Source organism: Mus caroli, chromosome 4 (assembly GCF_900094665.2).
Source record: "Mus caroli chromosome 4, CAROLI_EIJ_v1.1, whole genome shotgun sequence".
NCBI classification, from domain to species: Eukaryota; Metazoa; Chordata; class Mammalia; order Rodentia; family Muridae; genus Mus; species Mus caroli.
This window is the reverse complement of record NC_034573.1, coordinates 131,398,312-131,417,268: the sequence shown is the minus strand read 5'-3', so window position 1 is coordinate 131,417,268 and position 18,957 is coordinate 131,398,312. Positions and strand designations below refer to the sequence as shown.

At 46.5% G+C, this 18,957-nt stretch overlaps 1 protein-coding gene across 2 annotated transcripts in view; it reads left to right on the top strand.

Annotated features, from left to right (window-relative positions):
- The first annotated feature begins 3,274 nt into the window (after positions 1-3,274).
- LOC110293695 (protein DDI1 homolog 2) overlaps positions 3,275-18,957 on the top strand; it is a 41,912-nt gene continuing 26,229 nt past the window's right edge. For both annotated transcript variants that reach the window (XM_029475706.1, XM_029475708.1), the window contains exons 1-3: positions 3,275-3,621; positions 12,919-13,048; positions 17,588-17,824. In XM_029475706.1, coding sequence (XP_029331566.1) covers positions 3,484-3,621; positions 12,919-13,048; positions 17,588-17,824 — 505 coding nt within the window. In that variant the 5' untranslated portion in view covers positions 3,275-3,483. The remainder of the gene's footprint in view (positions 3,622-12,918; positions 13,049-17,587; positions 17,825-18,957) is intronic.

The window sequence follows — 18,957 nt, the reverse complement described above, 5'->3', positions numbered from 1 at the left end:
AAGACACTTCACAAACTTCAGAAGAGGGAGTCAGATCTCCTTACGGATGGTTGTGAGCCACCATGTGGTTGCTGGGACTTGAACTCAGGACCTTCAGAAGAGCAGTCTGGTGCTTTTAACCGCTGAGCCATCTCACCAGCCCTTCTTCTTTTTTTTTAATTAGGTATTTTCTTCATTTACATTTCCAATGCTATCCCAAAAGTCCCCCATACCCTCCCTCCCCCAACTCCCCTACCCACCCACTCCCACTTCTTGGCCCTGGCGTTCCCCAACATGGCACTTCTTAATGGGAGGAAAAACACACAGGGTGGAGGCAATTGTTATGGCCATGTTCGGAAAAATAAGTTCCTCAGGAACCAAGAACCCAAGCTATAGAAGAAAACACAGCCCAGAGGAGCTGTCGAGAGCGCTCAGCCATTAAGATATAATCTCCAGTCACTCAAAGCTCCACCTCAGCTGATTCTTGAAAATCCTCCTGCATTTGCCTAACTTGGCTCTGGTTATCTTAGACCTACTCTGCTTTAGAAAACATAGTGGTTTACCTAATAACATCCTCATCTCCCTATCCCTGCCAGGGTCCATTAAAACTTGTTGAAAATGCTGAACACCTGCATTCCTAGCCTCTCTCACAGCTCCTTGACACAGGTCTGCCCAATAAGTATAAGCCAAAACCCTGATGACAGATTTCTAGGCAAGCTCCAGCCTTGACAAGAAAATAACTCCTGGTGTGGAGACTCTGGCCACACAGCAATCTCTGGGGAAAGGTCAAAGGACTGTTTCTATCCTTAGAGGCAGGTGAAAGTGCTAGTCTTTATACCACTGACTCGCTGAACTGGAAAGGCTGCCCATCTGGGCCCTTAGCCCGTGAGAAAACAAACCTTTATTTGTCAATGCCCTGGATAACATCTCTCAACCTAAGCTCAGAAAGCTAAGACTTCCTTTGGAATAGTAGGAACAGCAATTCAGTTGTCAGGAGTTCATGGAATGCAGAGTCAAGGTTGCAAAGAGAGAAGGCAGGGAAAATTTGATCTGAAATGGGTGAGCGGAAAAACTCCATTGAAACTGGGAAAGAATTGGAGTCGTATGAAAGGCTCTATGGGACTGCTGCTTTCAAACCAGCATGGTGGCGTATTCCTTTAATCCTAGCACTTGGGAGGTAGAAGCAGGTGGCTCTCTCTGAGTTCAAGACCAGCCTGCTCTACCCAGTAAGTTCCAGGGCTAGACAGTGAGACACTCTCTCAAAAAAGGGTTGGGCTGCTAGAGAGATGGCTCAATAGATAAGAGCACTGGCTGCCCTTCTAGAGGTTAGATCCAATTTAGTTCCCAGCACCCATATGTCAGCTCACAATGGTCAGTGACTCCAGACCCAGGGAACCTGACATCCTTTTCCTCCTCACCAGCACTATCCATACTTGTGTTCAGACAAACATGCAGCCAATACACACATACATATAACAGGGTTTCTCTCTGTAGACCAGGCTTCCCTGGAACCCACAGAGATCCACCTGCCTCTGCCTCCTCTCAAGTGCTGGGGTTAAAGATGTGCACCGCCACTGCCTGGTTTACAGTTTTAAATTTCTAAAGGAACAATTCATGCCACAATAGACATCTTGGTGCCCACTAACTGTGGAGACGCAATCACAGTGGGGTGATTGGAGTTCACATCCTGCGGGGCATCTGGCATCCTCAGAAACCTTACTTAAGTTTCCTAACTCCATTTTGAAAGGCTCTCTAGCTGACATTTTCACTGTAATTTTCTTTTCTTTTGGCACAGCAGCTGGGCTTTCTGTCACTGATGCTTGATTTCAGCCCTGTCCTGTGGTCCCAGCGTCTCCACTTCTGTTTTTGTAAAAGTCTGCGCCTATGTATTCTGTCTTTTCCGCAAAGTGAAGTTCTTGCAGCATCCACAGCCACCCTGCTTCCCATTTCCTTCCTGTTCTGCTGGAGGAGGTTCCTTGCTCCACAGAGCCAGGAGTGGAAATCCTTGTGCTTGTAGTGATCCTGCAGTCTCTGCTCCTGGATGATGGTGAAATGAACCAATTCAAGACAGATTAGCTTGTCGTAAATTCGGGTTTGTTGGGTTGGGAAGCTTCTGTCAGGAGGACGAATTCACTGGCCCCAAGGAAGGAGAGGAAGGAGGCCATATTAGTCGCCATGGGAAGGGAAAGGAGAAGAGGGAAAAGAAAGAAAGAAAGAGCATGGGGGTGGGGGGAGACAGAGAGAGACTAATATCACATATGATATGATATCTGTATTAAATGCAGAAAAGTCTCTGGGGGAAGGGCAGCTGAGTCCCTGCCGGGTAGGGACAGAGGGATGTCAGGAGAACCTTGAGCCTTTGATTTGTACAATGCATACCTCAGCCCCTAATCCAGGACTGGAAACCAACTCCTGAGTGCTGGGATTACAAATGTGGACCACCCTAGTGGACCCGGGAGATGTTTTCGGATTTTTACCATTCTTGGTATCTACATCTTCTTATGCATTGAGTGGCCACTAAAATAACAACTCTTTCCCAAGTACTGTCTTTTTGTCCTGTTGAGGTTGAGCTTGGTCCTGGTAGGCAAGATGTCAATAAGGTATTTTATCTATACCATTAAAGTAAATTGTTCAGACTGGAACACTTGTGATCCAGGCAGGCTTGGAATTTGCCAGCCTTCTGTTCACCCTCCTGAGTAGCTGGGATTACAGGTTTGCGCTACCAGTCCCAGTATACGGAGTAAATTCTAAACCGTACCCAGTAAACGTCCAGTGCTGGATGCAGTCTGAGAGTGAGGTAACTAAGAAGCACTGAGCTGTGTGTGGCTGCCAGTGCAGCCATGCCAGCCCCGCAGCCTGGGATGGGCCTTGAGCACAGCAAAGGATCTGGGTTTTCGTCCTACATTCATTACCAAGACGAAACCGAGTTAATATTACTGAAATGACAACTTCCATTACGAAAACTCTGTTTTAGAAAGATGGGCTTAATTTGTCTTTCAACCATTTTGATGCGCACGCCATTCGCACAGTAGGTCCCTGTTGGATGACTAACTGGGACTGGGATCCTGGAGTACTCCCGAGCTCAAGCATTAAACCGTGGGGTTCCCCCACCCCCGCATCCCCATTCCTCCCTCCAGTCTCCCCAGCCCCGCCCGGCCCCACAGCCGAGCGTCGCGAAGGCTGCCGGCAACCTGGCGCGCTTTACGGCCGTGGCGTTGCGACGGGGCGGGGCGCCAGGCGGGCGGCTCGCGCGCTTGACGGCAGCGGTGGGAGGCAGGCCGGCAGGCAGGCAGACGGCGTCGCAGGCGGGTGGCGGCGGCCGCGCTGGCTGCCGAGGGCGGGAGCGAGTGAGTCACTGCGCGCGTGTGAGGGAGGGAAGGAGTGAGCGAGCGAGCAGCCCGCGCCCGTCGCCCTCCTGCCGCTGCCGCCAGGTCCCCCCAGCCGCCGGCTGCCTTCCGCCCAGCGCCCAGGCCGGGCCGAGCCGAGCCGGGTCGGGCCCGGGCCATGCTGCTCACCGTGTACTGTGTGCGGAGGGACCTCTCCGAGGTGACCTTTTCCCTCCAGGTCGACGCCGACTTCGAGCTGCACAACTTCCGCGCGCTGTGCGAGCTCGAGTCCGGCATCCCCGCCGCCGAGAGCCAGGTACGCCGGGGTGCGGCAGCGAGCGGGGGGCCTCCGGCCGCTGTGGCCGGGGGCGGGGGGAGCTGGGGGGCGGCGGGGGCCGAGTCCTGCAGCCGCCCGTGGATGCACCCACTGCAGCTAGAGGGGCACGTGCGCGGGCGGGCAGCGCTCCCCACCTTCTGGCCTTCGGGAGCCTGGGTCCTCATCCGGGATCTCCTGACTTTTCGACCAGAAATACCAGTTTGGATCACTGGGAGAACGACGCTGGCCTGGGGTTCGCTTATTTGGACCGCTCCAATATGCGCAGTTTACTACCTGTGCAGATTTGCGGTTGAAAGTGAGGGGAAAAAGTTTGAGACTCGCTCTGCCATTGACGTCTCTGGAAATGCATACATTTCTGGTTAATTTATTATATATATTATATACACACATACATACATACATATATGTGTCATATATTAATTAAAGTAATGGTTAGGTTAACTCAGTCTGTCTGCTTCTCTCAGGCCAAAGCCCTCCTCCTTTCTGGGCCCAGTTTAGTTGGGTCAGTTCAAAGCTCATTGCTTTCGAAGGATATTAGCTTGAAAATGGCCTACTGTCTGAAGACCCCCGAGGGATTCGGCGGCGAGGAGGTTCAGCCTTCTCATGTTTTAACAAGAAAATATATTCTCAAAATGCTTTGGTGTCCTTAGTAGACTTCATCAAACAATAGGTGGACTATCTGTAACCTTTGCACTAAATCCCTTAAGATTCTAACCAAAGTGGCCCCCGCTGGGTGTAGTCTAAACACCAGAAAATTATAGACTGCTCCCAAGGCCCCAGAATGTAAATCTTGATTTCCTTCTGCAATGATGAAATAGTTCCAAAAACTGTTGCCCAACGACTGCCTGTTCTGTCCTGACTTACGGTAAACCGCGTGTCAATATTGTGTTCAGAAGTACCATTCCTTTTCGCAGTGTGAACTTTAGAACCTTGGCATGCCGCTCTTTCTGGAAGGATCTATTTTAGGGAAGGAGGTGTCACTCACATACGCAGTCTGGCAAAAGTTGGGAATAAACAGTTCCCCCACTTTCCACAGAAAAATTAAACCACAAAAACCTAGGACCCCCTTCCTGTTGGTCAGCCTCCTCATACAGGTGGCAGGGACAAGTTAGGACCAGGGAGTTTGGGGGGCTGGGGGAGACTTGACTTTTTAGAGGATTGGTTGATTGTGGGTTGTTGTTTGTTTTGTTTTTAAGGCAGGTCTCACCATATAAAACACTGGCTCCCATCTACACTCAACAGAGATTCCTGTTGACTTTGCCTCCCAAATGTTTGGAGTTAAGGCCTGAGCCATCACAACCAGCTGCTTTTGGTTTTTGTTTGTTTGCCTTTTTTTTTTTTTTTGAGACAAAGTCTCAACTGTGGGGTCAAGGCTAGCCTCAGACAGCAGCCCTCCTGCTTCAGGCTCCTGTACAGCTGGGATTACAAGAATACACTATCATGTCCAAGTCCAGTTTTCAGTTTTGAAGTCTTTAAAAAAAATTTTTTTTTCAATTTATGTGTGTGTGTGTGTATGTATGTATGTAGGTAGGTAGGGTGTTTTGATGACCCAAGTTATAATTGGAGCTGATGGGGAGTAATTTTAAGTTGAATTTGTTGGTAGGACTTGATGTCTACAGAGGGTGAAGCTGTTTCTCGCTGTTTCTCTTCCTCCATCCTGTGTGCACGTCATCCTAGCTAGCACTACCGCTGCCTTACAGGCTCCCTGCCCAGCCCATTGCACTCCGATGTCTGTAGAAAATGTTAAGTAAACTAAAGGGGATATCAGACTGAATCATAATTGTATGGTTAAGGAGGGTTCAGTCTTCTGTCAGTCCGGAGTTTGAAGGGTACCATTTGAACGATTAGGCTAGCTCTAAGTTCTTCTTTAAGTAAATTTGGTGTTTACTTTCTTCCCAACCCAAATTAGCATACAGAAACCCAGACTCCAACCGTGTTAAGCCTGTATTAAATAGCTGTAAACAGCACCCTGTTTTTCAGGTTAGTGCTGTTGGCTCTATGTAACCTGACAACTTAGTGTCTATTTTAAGAGCTGATTTTTAAGTGGGGGGTCACTTGTCTAGTTCACTGGCTAGCCCCCTCAGGCAGGACCAGGACCCACCCCAGACACTTGAGTCACTTCCTTTCTTCGGATCAGGAAAGTAAACATGAGAGTCTTTTGTCTTTTAAGTCCTAGTCTGTCTGACTTGAGCTCCCTAACCTGTTTTCCTGTTTTGTCCCTTCCTCTCAGCTTTCATTCAGTCTGTTTACTTGAGTTCTTCCATTCCCATCTCTTGGCTTGGCTTCAGAGTCCCACTTTAATCACATGTGCAGGTGGAGATGGTTTCTGTTCTAATTTATTATTTTCATGTTATATCTACTATAGACCCGTAAGTGAAGTGTTTTCCACCCTGCTCACAGCAACTTATACATAAATGCCTGTTTTATGTATTATACATGTGTGTGCACAGTCAGCTGTGTGGTTCAGAGCATGGTACACAACGTAGTATGGTACACAGCTAACAGGTATTACATATGTGCATATACTATACATCAGTTACATTATATACATTAAGTAGTGATGTTTATTATAAATAGATACAAAATGGAATTCAAGAAAAGGTAAGCTAAGCCGAGTGGCGGTGCACATCTTTATTCCCAGAACTCAGGAGGCAGAGGCCAGGAGATCTCCGAGTTCAAGGTGAGCCTGGTCTACAGGTCAGGTGCCTAGACAGCCAGGGATACACAGAGAAACCTGGGGGGCTTGGGAAGAGGATGAACTAGAATGAATGAAGATGGGATTCAAGAGACAGATAACCATTAAGAGCACTTGTTGCTTTTATAGAGGCGTCTTACAGAGGTTTGATTCCCAGCACCCATACAGGGGCTCACAACCATCAATCAGTAACTCTAGTTACACAGGATTCAATGCCCTCTTGTGGCCTCTGTGGGCACCAGCCGTGTACATGGTACATGTATAGGCATGCAGGCAAAGTACACAGAAATAAGCGTACATTTTTCAAAAATTAAAAAATAAATAGAAATAAAAATGGCTGTGCTTTCTGTTTCCCTCCTGTACCCTTGAGGGACTGTCCAGCATGTGTCCCTCACAGGGGATGCTGGTTTGGAGCTCCATCTCTCAGCAGCAGCAGATGTGCGCAAGTCATTTGGAGAAGGTGTGAGGTTTTTAACCGCTCTAGTCTGATTATAGTAGTTGTAATCTAATGACAATAAGTGTAGAATAGAAACCATCTTTAGAAGAACCTGCTCTGTCTCAGAGCAAGTGTGGGCTTGGCAGCCAGGCAGGCTCAGGGCGATGCTTTGATGCAGGCTTGGCTGGGCTGACCTCAAGCAGTTATTAGGACTTAGTTTCACATTCAATGCATGTCTTGATAGTTTTGAAACATAGTTCACTTCTGTAGGTGGTGTGGAAAAAAGCCTGTACAGAGTAGAAGGACCCTCAATGAAAGGCATGCTGAAGTAGCAGCTAACAGCAGTTAGCTGTGACCCTAGAAATGCTACTTTTGTACACAGCCTGAGTGTGGGTTACAAAAATGCTATTTTAAACCATGGAAACTGGAAGTTTCTGTGGTGGCTAGTTTTGATGTGTTTATTTCCTTATGTAGTTTTCTTTCCTTTTTTTTTTTAGTTTTTTTGTTTGTTTTTTGTTTCTTTCTTTCTGGTAAATGCTGAACAGCTACGATAGAAAGGTTGTAACACAGAGAAGGATAAAGACTGCCACCACTCACTTATTCCTCATAACCCAGGGATAACTTGCACATTGAGTGTCAGTTTGGTTTTGATTGTTTTTGTTTGATATTTGAGACTGAGAGTTCAAGGCCAGCCTGGACTCCATTTCAGGTCTCGGGACAGCCGAGCCTGCGCAGTAAGAACCTGTCTCAGGTGTTTGTTGGGGTGCTGAGCATGGTGACTCGCATTGTTAATCCCAGCACTTGGGAGACAGGCTGAGGTGGAGCTCGAAGATCTAGCTAGCCTGGTCTGTATAGGAAACCTTGTTTCAGAAAAATAAGATGTACTGGCTTGCCTGCTATGCATTAGATCCCCAGCACTTGTCAAAAGAGAAAGCAGTTTAGCTCCCCAATCCCCAGGAAATGGAAGCTCTTTCAGATACCAAGAAATTCTGGTTTGCTTTGCTTTGCTTTTCCAGACAGGGTTTCTCTGTGTAACCCTGGCTGTCCTGGAACTCTGCAGACCAGGCTGGCGTCAAACTCACAGAGATCTGCCTCCCCGAGTGCTGGGATTAAAGGCGTGCGCAACCATGCCCGGCTTGGCTCACACTCTTAACCCCGGCACTCAGGAGGCAGAGGCAGGCGGATTTCTGAGTTCGAGGCCAGCCTGGTCTACAAAGTAAGTTCCAGGACAGCCAGGGCTACACAGAGAAACCCTGTCTCAAAAAAACACAAACAAAAATTAAAAAAGTGTGTGAGCCATCACACTCTGCAATACAAGAAAGAATTTAATGTCATGCTTAAGGATTGTGGAGTTGCATTAATGATATTAATTAGTCTGTTGCTAGATGTTGACTGAGGTTGAAATTGTGTCTCCGGCTTGTTCCTCTGGTACCACTTCTGCAGATTTACACCTCCATAATCGATTTATCTAGTATGCTGTTCTGAATGGCAGGGCTCAGGTCTTCCATACTCGCTTTTGAGAAGTCATAAGAGTTGTGACAGAGCCATCACCAGCTTGCCTTTTGTTTGGCTGATAGAGACATGAAGTCATTGATCTAAGTTGGAAGATGACAGGGTTTGTTTTAGACAGCCCAAGCTAGCCTTGAGCCACTAATCCTCCTGCCTCTGCTCCCCAAGTACTGGGATTGCAGGCTGACCTAAAGGTGATTTCCTTAAGGACTTAAGATGAAAAGAAAAAAAGAAAAGTTACTGCCTGTCTTGAACTATTTTGAGCTAGGGTCTCAGTAGCCCAGCCTGGCCTTACCCCCACCCATTACAGTGTTGGGATTACAGTGTATGTCTCCATGCCCTGGTTACTTGGTTACCACCCTAAGTGTTGGGATTACAGTTTCCATGTCTCCATGCCCTGGTTACTTGCTGATTTTGGTTCTTGTGAGTATTTTTTTCTTCCCAGTGTGATGGCTAATTTTGTTGTCATCACAACTGAATTAGCCTTCCCGGGGGATCAGTGAAACACACCTCCACACGTGCCTATTACAGCATTTTCAGAGACAATTGCATCATGAGGCTCTGACCTAACCCATGGATTAACCAACCCTTTGATGAACTCATAGTAAAATGGAAATACTGGGAGGTGGTGAAGATGGGACCTGGTTAGAAGAAGAGGGTCGTTGAAAGTATGTCCTTGGGATATGTCTTCCTGTGTCCTCTTCTTTGTTTCTGCCGTGCCCGTGATGTGAACAGTCCTTTGATTTGCCCTTCTGACCGACATCCAAATCCTTTGAAATCAGGGCTAAACAGATGGCAATGCCTAAGTAATCCACCCATTTTGAGATTGGATGAGGTATTCCATAGCTTGTTACCATGCCTGATGTCAGTGACTATCTGGGACTTAGCACTTCCTTGTCACTCATGATTGTCCCCATCCTTCCCTTCTCTTTTCTTCTCTTCTCAAAAAAATTTTTTTTTCAAGACAGGGTTTTCTATATAGGCCCAGACTGTCCTGGAATGTTTTGTAAACCAGGTTGGCCTCAAACTCAGAGACATCCAGAGATCTGCCTGCCTCTGCCTCCTGAATGCTGGGATTAAAGGTGAATGCTATTACTCTTGGCTTTTGTTGCCATGCTTTTAAAAAGAAGAAACTGGGGTTGGGAAGATAGCTCAGCAGTTGTGAGCACACTGGCTGCTCTTGCTGAAGGCTAGATTCAGTTCCCAGCATCCAAATGGTGGCTCACAAACATTTGTAATTCCAGTTTTAGAGAATCTAACACTAATGAATGGTCTCCACAGGCACCAGGCATGCAAGTGATATACATAATATATATGTAGGTAAAGTATGGATATACTTGCAGGTAATATACATATATACTTCCCAGGTGGTATATACATGCATGCAGATGAGATACACATATATGTAGGTGAGATACACATATAAATGCAGGTGATACACACATGTAAATGCAGGTAAAAGGTTCATATACATAAAAAAGAATCTAAAAATAAGGAAAAAAGGGAAAAAAATAGGCCAACCAAGAAGACACTAGGCATTGCAATATTTCTTTCCCCTCTCTCCTGCCTTGTCATGTCCTTTGCAGTGTTGCACCATTGAGCTACATTCCCCAGCCCCAGTATTAATTGATGTGTGTGTGTGTGTGTGTGTGTGTGTGTGTCCCATACTCCCCTGCTCAGAATTGAACCAGAGCCTCAGGCAGGCACTGCCAGTGGAGGTGTAGATTTTTAAGGTAGAGGATGACTTAGAGGCCAATCTCTGAGGCTGCTTTGGGTGCTGTAAAAGAATATCATTTTAATGTTGAGCATACAGAACTCCAGTTTCAGTTCTCTTAATGGCTGTGTGACCTCTGTGTCTTCTGGTCCATAAAATTGGACAAATGGTCTCTGTTAAAATGATTGGCATCCAGTGAGACAGTGTGAGAGGTCAGTGGGAGGATGGGGACTTGGCATGTTAGCCCAGTAGAGCCTCACTCAGTGGTAGCAGGTGCTCTTTTTTGTTTGGATGTTTACATTGTGTCCACTGGGAGAGGATCCATGGGCTCTTCCATGTCAGGCAGATGCTTTCCCACTGAACCACAGCCTCAGACCCTAAAGCATTCTCACCTTCCTGAGTTTGGTTCTTTATAATGAGTACATATTCTAGTAAGGATGTCTAGTGTGTCTGTCTGCCTTGGGAGACTAGTCATGTGTCTTTAAATAAACTGACAGCTGAGCCTGAGAAGCTAGAGTAGGCCATGGGCTATCAGTGACCTCCTCACAGTGGCTTAATGGTGTTGATGCCACTCAGGTACACAGCCTCTGCTTTGGCTTATGGTTGTTTTCTTCATACCCCAACAAGTTATGTGTAGCACAACTTTCTTTTTGAATTACCAAAGAGAAAAGGAATCCCTTGTTTTCTACCTTAAGTATAAGATCTACACTATATGTAAGTGTTAGAACAAGAGTTTTGATTTCTAGAGTTTCTCTGGCTGTCCTGGACTTGAATGTAGACCAGGTTTGCTTTAAATTCACAGGGATCCACCTGGTTGCAGTCATTTTTAGTCTTGTATAAAACTTGTGAAGTTGGACAGATGAGTTCTATTCTCTTGTCTCTGGAAGGATTCAGCTTTGAAGGGTCACTTTTGCCCCTATCACCACAGACTTTGGAGCAGAATGACAGTGGATGGTCAGAGTGGCCTGTGCAAATGCTATCTGTTCGCTCTGTGTCCAGGAACGTAGCTAAGAGAGCATGCGGGTGGATGAGGGAGGCCTGGTGGCAGAGCTCAGTGGTAGACAAGTTGCCTATCCAGGTACAAGGCCCTGGGCTTAGTGTGGAAAAAGAACTAGAAGGGACATCTGTTGTGATCAGTCCTGGTGGCCTGCTGGACACAAGAAATTTGACTCTTGGCCCACCTAATGACAGGGCCCTCCTGGCTGAGTTAATAGCCAGCTCAAGTTGCACAGCCAGCTTACGGCCCGGCGCAGAGTACGCTCAGGGAGCAAGCTGTGGCTCAGGACCCAGTCTGTTCTGTGGACTACATGATGACATAGGGACCAGCTCACATCCTATGTGGCTAAGTCAGTGTGCTGCTCTGTGTTCTGTCCCTTCTTCTCCTCATACTGCTCTCTGGTGTTGTGTTGGACATAGACAGTATTCCTGCTAATAGTACTTAGCTCACATGCTTTCTTTTCTTTCCTATTTACAGTTCACAAGCAGGAGAGCAGAGAAAGGCCTGTGAGCACACATACCCCGTGCCAGTAAGCTGCCACGCACGGTTGGGGGATGGTTGTTTTACAGTTGGAAAAACATGATTATCTTTTTATCTTGAAATTTTTTATCTTGAACTTGGCAGATTAACTTGAACTTGGTTTGTTTGTTTGTTTGTTTGTTTGTTTAGAACTTGATCCTTGAGTACAGCTGTGGCCAGCCTGGTACAGGAGATGGTTTTTCTGCCCTGGCCTCCCAGTATTGCATGTTCCTTCATGACCAGTTGACCTTGTAGTGAACATACCCAGAATCTGTCATTCCTCTTTCCCTGCTTGCTGAGAGTGAAAGCTAAGTAAGACTCCCCACTATATGATCCCACCCATCCTTGCCCTGAGCAGACTTCTGGGCATTCCTTACATATAACAGGCCTTGTCCTAAGCCTCTGTGGTGGACAGTTGAACCAAATGTTGCTTCCGTACAGCCTACATTTCATTTGAGCAGACAGACTAAGGAGCAGATCAGTATGTAGCATAGTAGATGAGGAAAGTATAGTTTGCTTTAAAGTACATTGTGTTGTTAGGGATGGAACCTGGGCCTTGGGTGTAAGAGAAATGCCATGTCGTTGAGCTGCACCCACAGCCCATATCCAGAGCACACGCGGCTTTTGGAAAGAGCACTGAAGGGTAGTACTTGACTAGAGACCTAAACAGAGTGACAGAAGAAACAAACCACCTGAGAGGATGTGAGTCTCATTGGGACAACAGAAGGGTGAAGTCAGAAGCAGCCATAGCCAGATCCTTTGGGCCTAGTGTAAGGGTCTGAAAATCGCTGAAGGAAGACCCCAGACTCAGCATGCACAGACAGACAGAGAGAGAGCCTTTATTCTGCAGAAACAACCAGCATGCAGGGGTCTGCCATCCTTTGAAGTGGCGACCCCAGACAAAGGCCCACAGGCTTTCTTAGGGCGTGGGGGTGGGGTGGGCATGGGTTACAGTGGTTACTCTACTTGCTACAGGGATTATGTAATCTAAGATTTCATTGCTGGGTGCGAGGTGGTCAGAGGAGTCAGTGGTCTATACTCCTATGTCATCAATGTTTAACCATAGGATGAAATAGGGCTGCCCAGCACACATGGCCTATTCCGAGGTAAAATATTTCCCCATTTTTGTGGTTATCTCCAGGCTGTTCTTTGGGAGGGGTTTTTTATGATCTTGTTCTGTATTTTATGGTCTGTTCCTGGAGCTGGTGCCTTACAGCCTTCCCTTAAATGAAGACAAATGGAGTTTGTGTTGTTCTTTCATAGTAGGAGACAGGCAGGACTTGGGATTTCCTTCTAGGCGTGATGCGAACCCATGAAAAGGTCTTGGCAGGAAATATGATGAAGAGGAAAAGTGTTGCCATGTTGCTTCTCCGTACTTGACACCTCTGGATCTTCTTCCCTTGCAGATTGTCTATGCAGAAAGACCTCTCACCGACAACCACAGGTCACTGGCTTCTTATGGTTTAAAAGATGGTGATGTTGTAATTCTACGACAGAAGGAGAATGCAGACCCTCGCCCTGCAGTGCAGTTCTCAAGTAAGAGCAATACTCACCACATTATTTCTAATACAGACATCATTAGGTAAAGCAGAGAGGTCCTATGTGTTAGAATCAGACTAACAGTGTAGACCTGATTGCCTGTTGTGTAATCTTGGGCAACATGCAGTCATTTAGAAGTCATTGGACTTCTAAATCAATCTCTTCTGTAGTAAAGTAGGTGTCGCGATTAACTTAGAGCTGGCACATTGTAAGCCCTGGGTCAAGATTAACCTATGCTGTCCTCAGTGATGGTTCCATGATGACGCTTGTCCCTAGGAAGATCTTGGAGGCTTGGGTTAGCCTGTACTTCCTGACTGACTACAGTGTATCTGGTCATCAGCCACTTGGGCCCATATTTTACTGCTCTCCTTACTTGGCTGTGGGGGACATAATTCATTCCTCTTTACCTCATTAAGAGATGAAGCTCAAGTTTAAATGATGTCATCAGCTGTGCAACTAGTAAGTAAAAACAGCAATTAGAATGGTGCTTTCTGTTATTCCTATTTTCTTTTTTAAGCTAGCTTCTTTCGTCCTTTCTTCCTTTTTTTCCTCTTTTCCTTTCTTCCTTTCATGTGTGTGAGTACACTGTAACTGTCTTCAGACACACCAGAAGAGGGCGTCAGATCCCATTACAGATGGTTGTGAGCCACCGTGTGGTTGCTGGGATTTGAACTCAGGTGCTCTTAACCACTGTGCCATCTCTCCAGCCCTCTTTCTGTTATTTCAGACTTTGTAGATTTAAGTGGTTGGAGCACCATATTTGGGCCCCTCCCTGATAATACTAATTTTGGGTGTACCATCCCCAAGATTGGGAGATTTTCTTCCCTTTGTAAAGATTTTTTTTTAAGTCATATATTCTCACAATTTGCTTTTTTTTTTAATTAATTAATTTATTTATTTATATCCTAACTGATGCTTCCCCTCCTTCCCTTTCCAATCCCCCATTCTTCCCTCCCTTTCTCCTCAGAGAAGAGGAGGCCTCTCATGGCTCTCCACCTGCTTCAGCATATTGAGTGGTAGTAGGGCTAGGCTCGTCTTCTATGGAGGCTGGACCAGGGGAAAGAGGCTCACAGACAGACAACAGGGTCAGAGAGAGACCCTGTGCCTGCTGTTGAGGGCCCCCACCTGCACGTCTCTTGTGTATGTGTACTGCTGGGCTTTTTGTTTTGTTTTGCTTCTTATTTACTTGGAGGGTTTTTTAATGATATATTTTTGTATGGATGGATATTTTGCCTCTTTTTATGTATACTATGCACATGCAGTTTCTATGGAGGCCAGAAGGGGTATCAGGTCTTCTAGAACTAGAGTTTATTAATTTTTTAAAGATTTATTTATTATTTATATGTAAGTATACTATAGCTGTCTTCAGACACCAGTAGAGGGTGTCAGATGTCATTAGAAATGGTTGTGAGCCACTATGTAGTTGCTGGGATTTGAACTCAGGACCTTCATAAGAACAGTCAGTGCTCTTAAGTGCTGAGCAATCTCTCCAGCCCCTGAGTTTATTAATTTTAATTGTGTCTGTCTGTCTGTCGGTTTGTAAACATGAGTGCAGGTACCCACAGATACCAGAGTAATAGAATTGGGATTATATATTATGAGCTTATGTGTACTAGGAAGCATCAGGAATCATTCTTAACCTCTGAGCTATTGCTTCAGACCCCCTGTTTTTTGTTTTGTTTTAAAGACAAGTTTCCACAAGCCAGTGTGGCCTTGGAGCTTCCTATATGACCCAGGATGGCTTCCAGCCTCATCTTCCTGGGGGCTAGAATTACAGGCATGCACCCACACACCCAGCCAGCCCTGGTGTTCACAGTCTGAGACCTGCATTTAGATTTAGGAGGTTTCTGTGTCTCCAAAATATGCAGGACTGTGTGGGAGTGGCACATATGTGCTGGATGCTGAGATGGCCTATAGCTTCCTTTACCCCTAAAGGGGCTCCTGAGTCAGTTTCTAAGCCCTGCTGTGGAACTACATGAGGAAGTACCTGCACCACCCCACCACCACCACCACCACCCCACCCCTGCTTTCCCTGACATTTTTGTGAAATTTTTCAAATAGTATTTAGGTCTCCTGCTTTCAAAGTTTATGGTACTAGGCTGACAGGTGTGCTAGGCAATCCATACTGCAGCCTGGTGCACAGTGCTTCCGTTCAGACAGCACAACCATCTCCAGGCACTCACTGTATTCATTCTGGATTTTGATCCATCCCTTGGGCTTCTGCTTTAGAAAGAGTAGCCATTTGAGCTTGCCAGTCAGTAAAACCAAATGTTCCCTGTGTACTTAGTGAGGTGGGGCTTGAGAGTCTGTGTGTTAGCTTTGCTTTGCTTGTATGTTGGTTTCTGTTTGGTTTTAGTTTTGTTTTACTGTTTCTGCATGGACAGCATAGCCAGTGGTTGCTGTGAAGGGAGGGATTTATGTGGAGATCTGGTTTATTATGTAGCCAACTTTTCCAGAATCACTCTGAGGTGAATGGACTGTCGAGATGGATGTTGGGGAGAGGTGATTCTCTCCACCTGCAGAGACTACCTTGGCAGTTGGTAGAGACAGCAGCTCCCCGGGGAGCTTGCTGTTCACTCCTTTCCATTGTTGGACTGTTTTGTCCTGTATGGCCATTCTCTACACAAACATACTGACTGCCAGCTGGCATCTGACTTAAGATAGTTACTAGTTCAACCTACATATGAGACTGAAACCTTATACATGTATTTCAGAATTCCCTGTTTGTCGTTGAGACAAAGGACTTCAGGATGAGGTTGTCCCAGACTCAAGACAGGGTTGAGTTTTAGTGTTGAACATATTGTGGATTTTTTTTAGGGTCATTGTCTCATTCTGGCTCTAGTTTATTTTGGCTTGGCTTGTTTGGAGACAGGCTTGTCTCAAACTCCAGGCCTCTTGTCTCCGTTACAGGCGTAAGCCACCATACCTATGTAACATATTTATTGAGATCTTTTGTTGAAGCCACACACCGCAGAGTTCACCCATGTAAAGGACAAGACTCAGTGGCTGTTGCGCAGCTGCCGTCTCTGTTCCATCCATTCATCATGTGTACCCCAATAGTTGTCGACTGGCTTCCTTACATCTGGCAGGTTTGCTCTGTCTTTATGCCTATCTGTTCTGGGCATTTCATGGCAGTGGACTCATGCATTGTGTGGGCTCCTGTGTGAAGACTGAGGTTCTAGAATAGTCTAGAACCTGGGGTAAAAAGATTCCTACTCTTCAGTTCTTCAGTCCCACGACCATGCGTGTCTGGGATGCACAGATGAGCTGTACATTTAAAGAGGTACGAAGACCCTCCTCAGACTTGCACACACAATGCTTAGTCATGCTCTTCACTGATGAATACAGTATTCTTTATCCCAAGTGTTAGGACTTATCAAGGGAGCCTGGCTAGTAATCCCAGACCTAGGGAATCTAGAATACGTATGTATACCACATATGTGCCTGGTACCAGTGGAGTTCAGAGGAGTATGTCAAACCATTGGAACTAGCTTTAGGACTGGTTGTGAGCCACCATGTTGATGCTGGTAATAGCACACAGGTCCAAGAGCAAGTGCTCTTAACAACAACTGAGGCATCTCTCCAGCTGTAGGATCTCACTTAAGGACCAGGGCCTGTAAGATGGCTCAGAGAGTAAAGGTGCTTCCTGTGCAACCTCTCAGCCTCTGCTCCAGACCTGCCTGCATCCCTACTGTGCTCCCTGCCATGATGACAATGGACTAGACTTCTGACACTGTAAGCAAGCCTCTAATTAAATGCTTTCTTTTGTAAGAGTTGACTTGGTCATAGTGTCTTTTCACAGCAATAGAACAGTGACTAAGACAAGGAGTATGCTCTGGGACACATGCCCACACTTACTGCATCAGACACATCCACATAGAAACAGTAAATAAATTTCTCAGATTTTTCTTTCATTCATTCATTCATTCATTTTTGAGACACAGTTTCTTCATGTAGCCCTAGCTGTCCTAGAATTCACTATGTAGACTGGCCTCAAACTTACAGAGATCTATCCTGCTTCTTCTGCTTCCTGAGAGATAGGATTAAAAGCCTGCACTACCATGCCTAGCTCAAAAAAACCTTTCTTGGGACAGTCTCATGTATCTCCAAGGTGGCCAAAAATTTACTTTGTAGCCAGTTACCTTGAACTTCTAATCCTCTTGTCTCCATGTCCTGAGATACATGTGCACCGTGTGTGTGCCTGATGCTCTTGGAGGTCAGAAGAGGGCATGGGGTACGGGATGCTCTTAGAACTGGAGTTACAGGTCGTTTTGAGCCGTCGTGTGGGTGCTGCGAACTGAGTTCTAGTCTTCTGCAAGAACAGCCAGTGTCAGAACCTCTGAGCTGTCTCTCCAGTGTACCACTCCCCTCTCATCCTTTCCTACCAATTTCCTCTTGGAGGAGGAGCAAGGGGAACAGCATAGTGACTGGTGACAGATGAGGTTCTGTGACAGATGAGGGTGTGCTTTGTTTCTTTCCACACTTGTTTTTATGGCATACATCATTTGGATAAACTTGATTGATTGATCTCAACAGACTTACCCCGGATTGACTTCAGTAGCATAGCTGTGCCTGGCACGTCAAACCCCCAACAGCGCCAGCTGCCCAGAACACAGGCTCAGCACTCATCTCCTGGGGAAATAGCATCATCTCCTCAAGGCTTAGACAACCCAGCCCTGCTCCGAGACATGCTGCTGGCCAATCCGCATGAGTTGTCCTTGCTGAAGGAGCGTAACCCACCCTTGGCGGAAGCTCTGCTCAGTGGCGATCTTGGTAAGCTCACCCGTGTACAGGCGTGTCGGGGTGGCCTGAGGAGAAGTAGTTGTATCAGAGCAAATGGGCAAGACCTAGGCAGCTGTCTCAGGCCATTGGCTCTCTGGTGATTCTTGGACGCTACTTGATTTTCTGTGTGTCTGAACATGTGGCCACAGCTTACATATAGAGGTCAGAGGACAGTCTCGGGGGTTGGTCCTCATTTCCCACCTGTGTTTTAGGGCAGCATCTCTGTTTGTCAGTGTCCTACGTACACCAGGCTAGCTGCTGTATTCTGGGGATTCTCTCACCATAGGATCACTGGCATACAGTGTGTGACTGTCCCAGCTTTTAGATGGTCTCTGGGCGTCTGAACTGTGGTTTTTTTTAAAGTAGGCTGCACAGCACACACCACAGCCATAGTAGAGGGCAACTCTCAAGAGCTGGTTCTTTCCTGTCCCCTCTGGGAGCAAGAGATTGAATTCAGATAATCACACTGATTCACAAGTCCCTCTACCTCCTGCGTGCTGGCATTAAAGGCATGTACCACCAAGCCTGGCTTGTTTTGGGTCTTTTTAAAGTGGGTTGCATGTATAGACTGTGTGGCAACCTCAGGTATCACTCTAAAGAATGTCATCCACCTCATATTGGTTGGTGTCTCTCCCTTAGGGTTCAGCAGTTAGGGTAGGCTAGCTGGCCAATAGCCCCAAAGAGCCTCTCTGTCTCCTAGGCCCAGGTAATACAAGTCAGTGCACACTGTCATTTCCAGCGGGCAGTGTCCTCATGCTTGCAGGTTAAGCACATTGCCCATTGAAGCCATCTCAGCAGAAAGTTGACTGCTCCTTGCAGTCAGTGGTCTGTGTCCTTATTTTCAGACTGTGTGTCTGGGATCATGGAGCCCACTTGTGTCAGGGTTTCTTTCAGGTCACCTTTTAGGTGCATGGTGTTGGGAAGATTTAGTCCTCGGGACGTTGCCTTGCTTTCCCTCACTTCTGTTTTCTTTTTCTTTTTTCTTTTTTTTTTTTATATTTTTTATTAGGTATTTTCCTCATTTACATTTCCAATGCTATCCCAAAAGTCCCCCATGCCCCTCCCCCCACTCCCCTACCCACCCACTCCCACTTTTTGGCCCTGGCGTTCCCCTGTACTGGGGC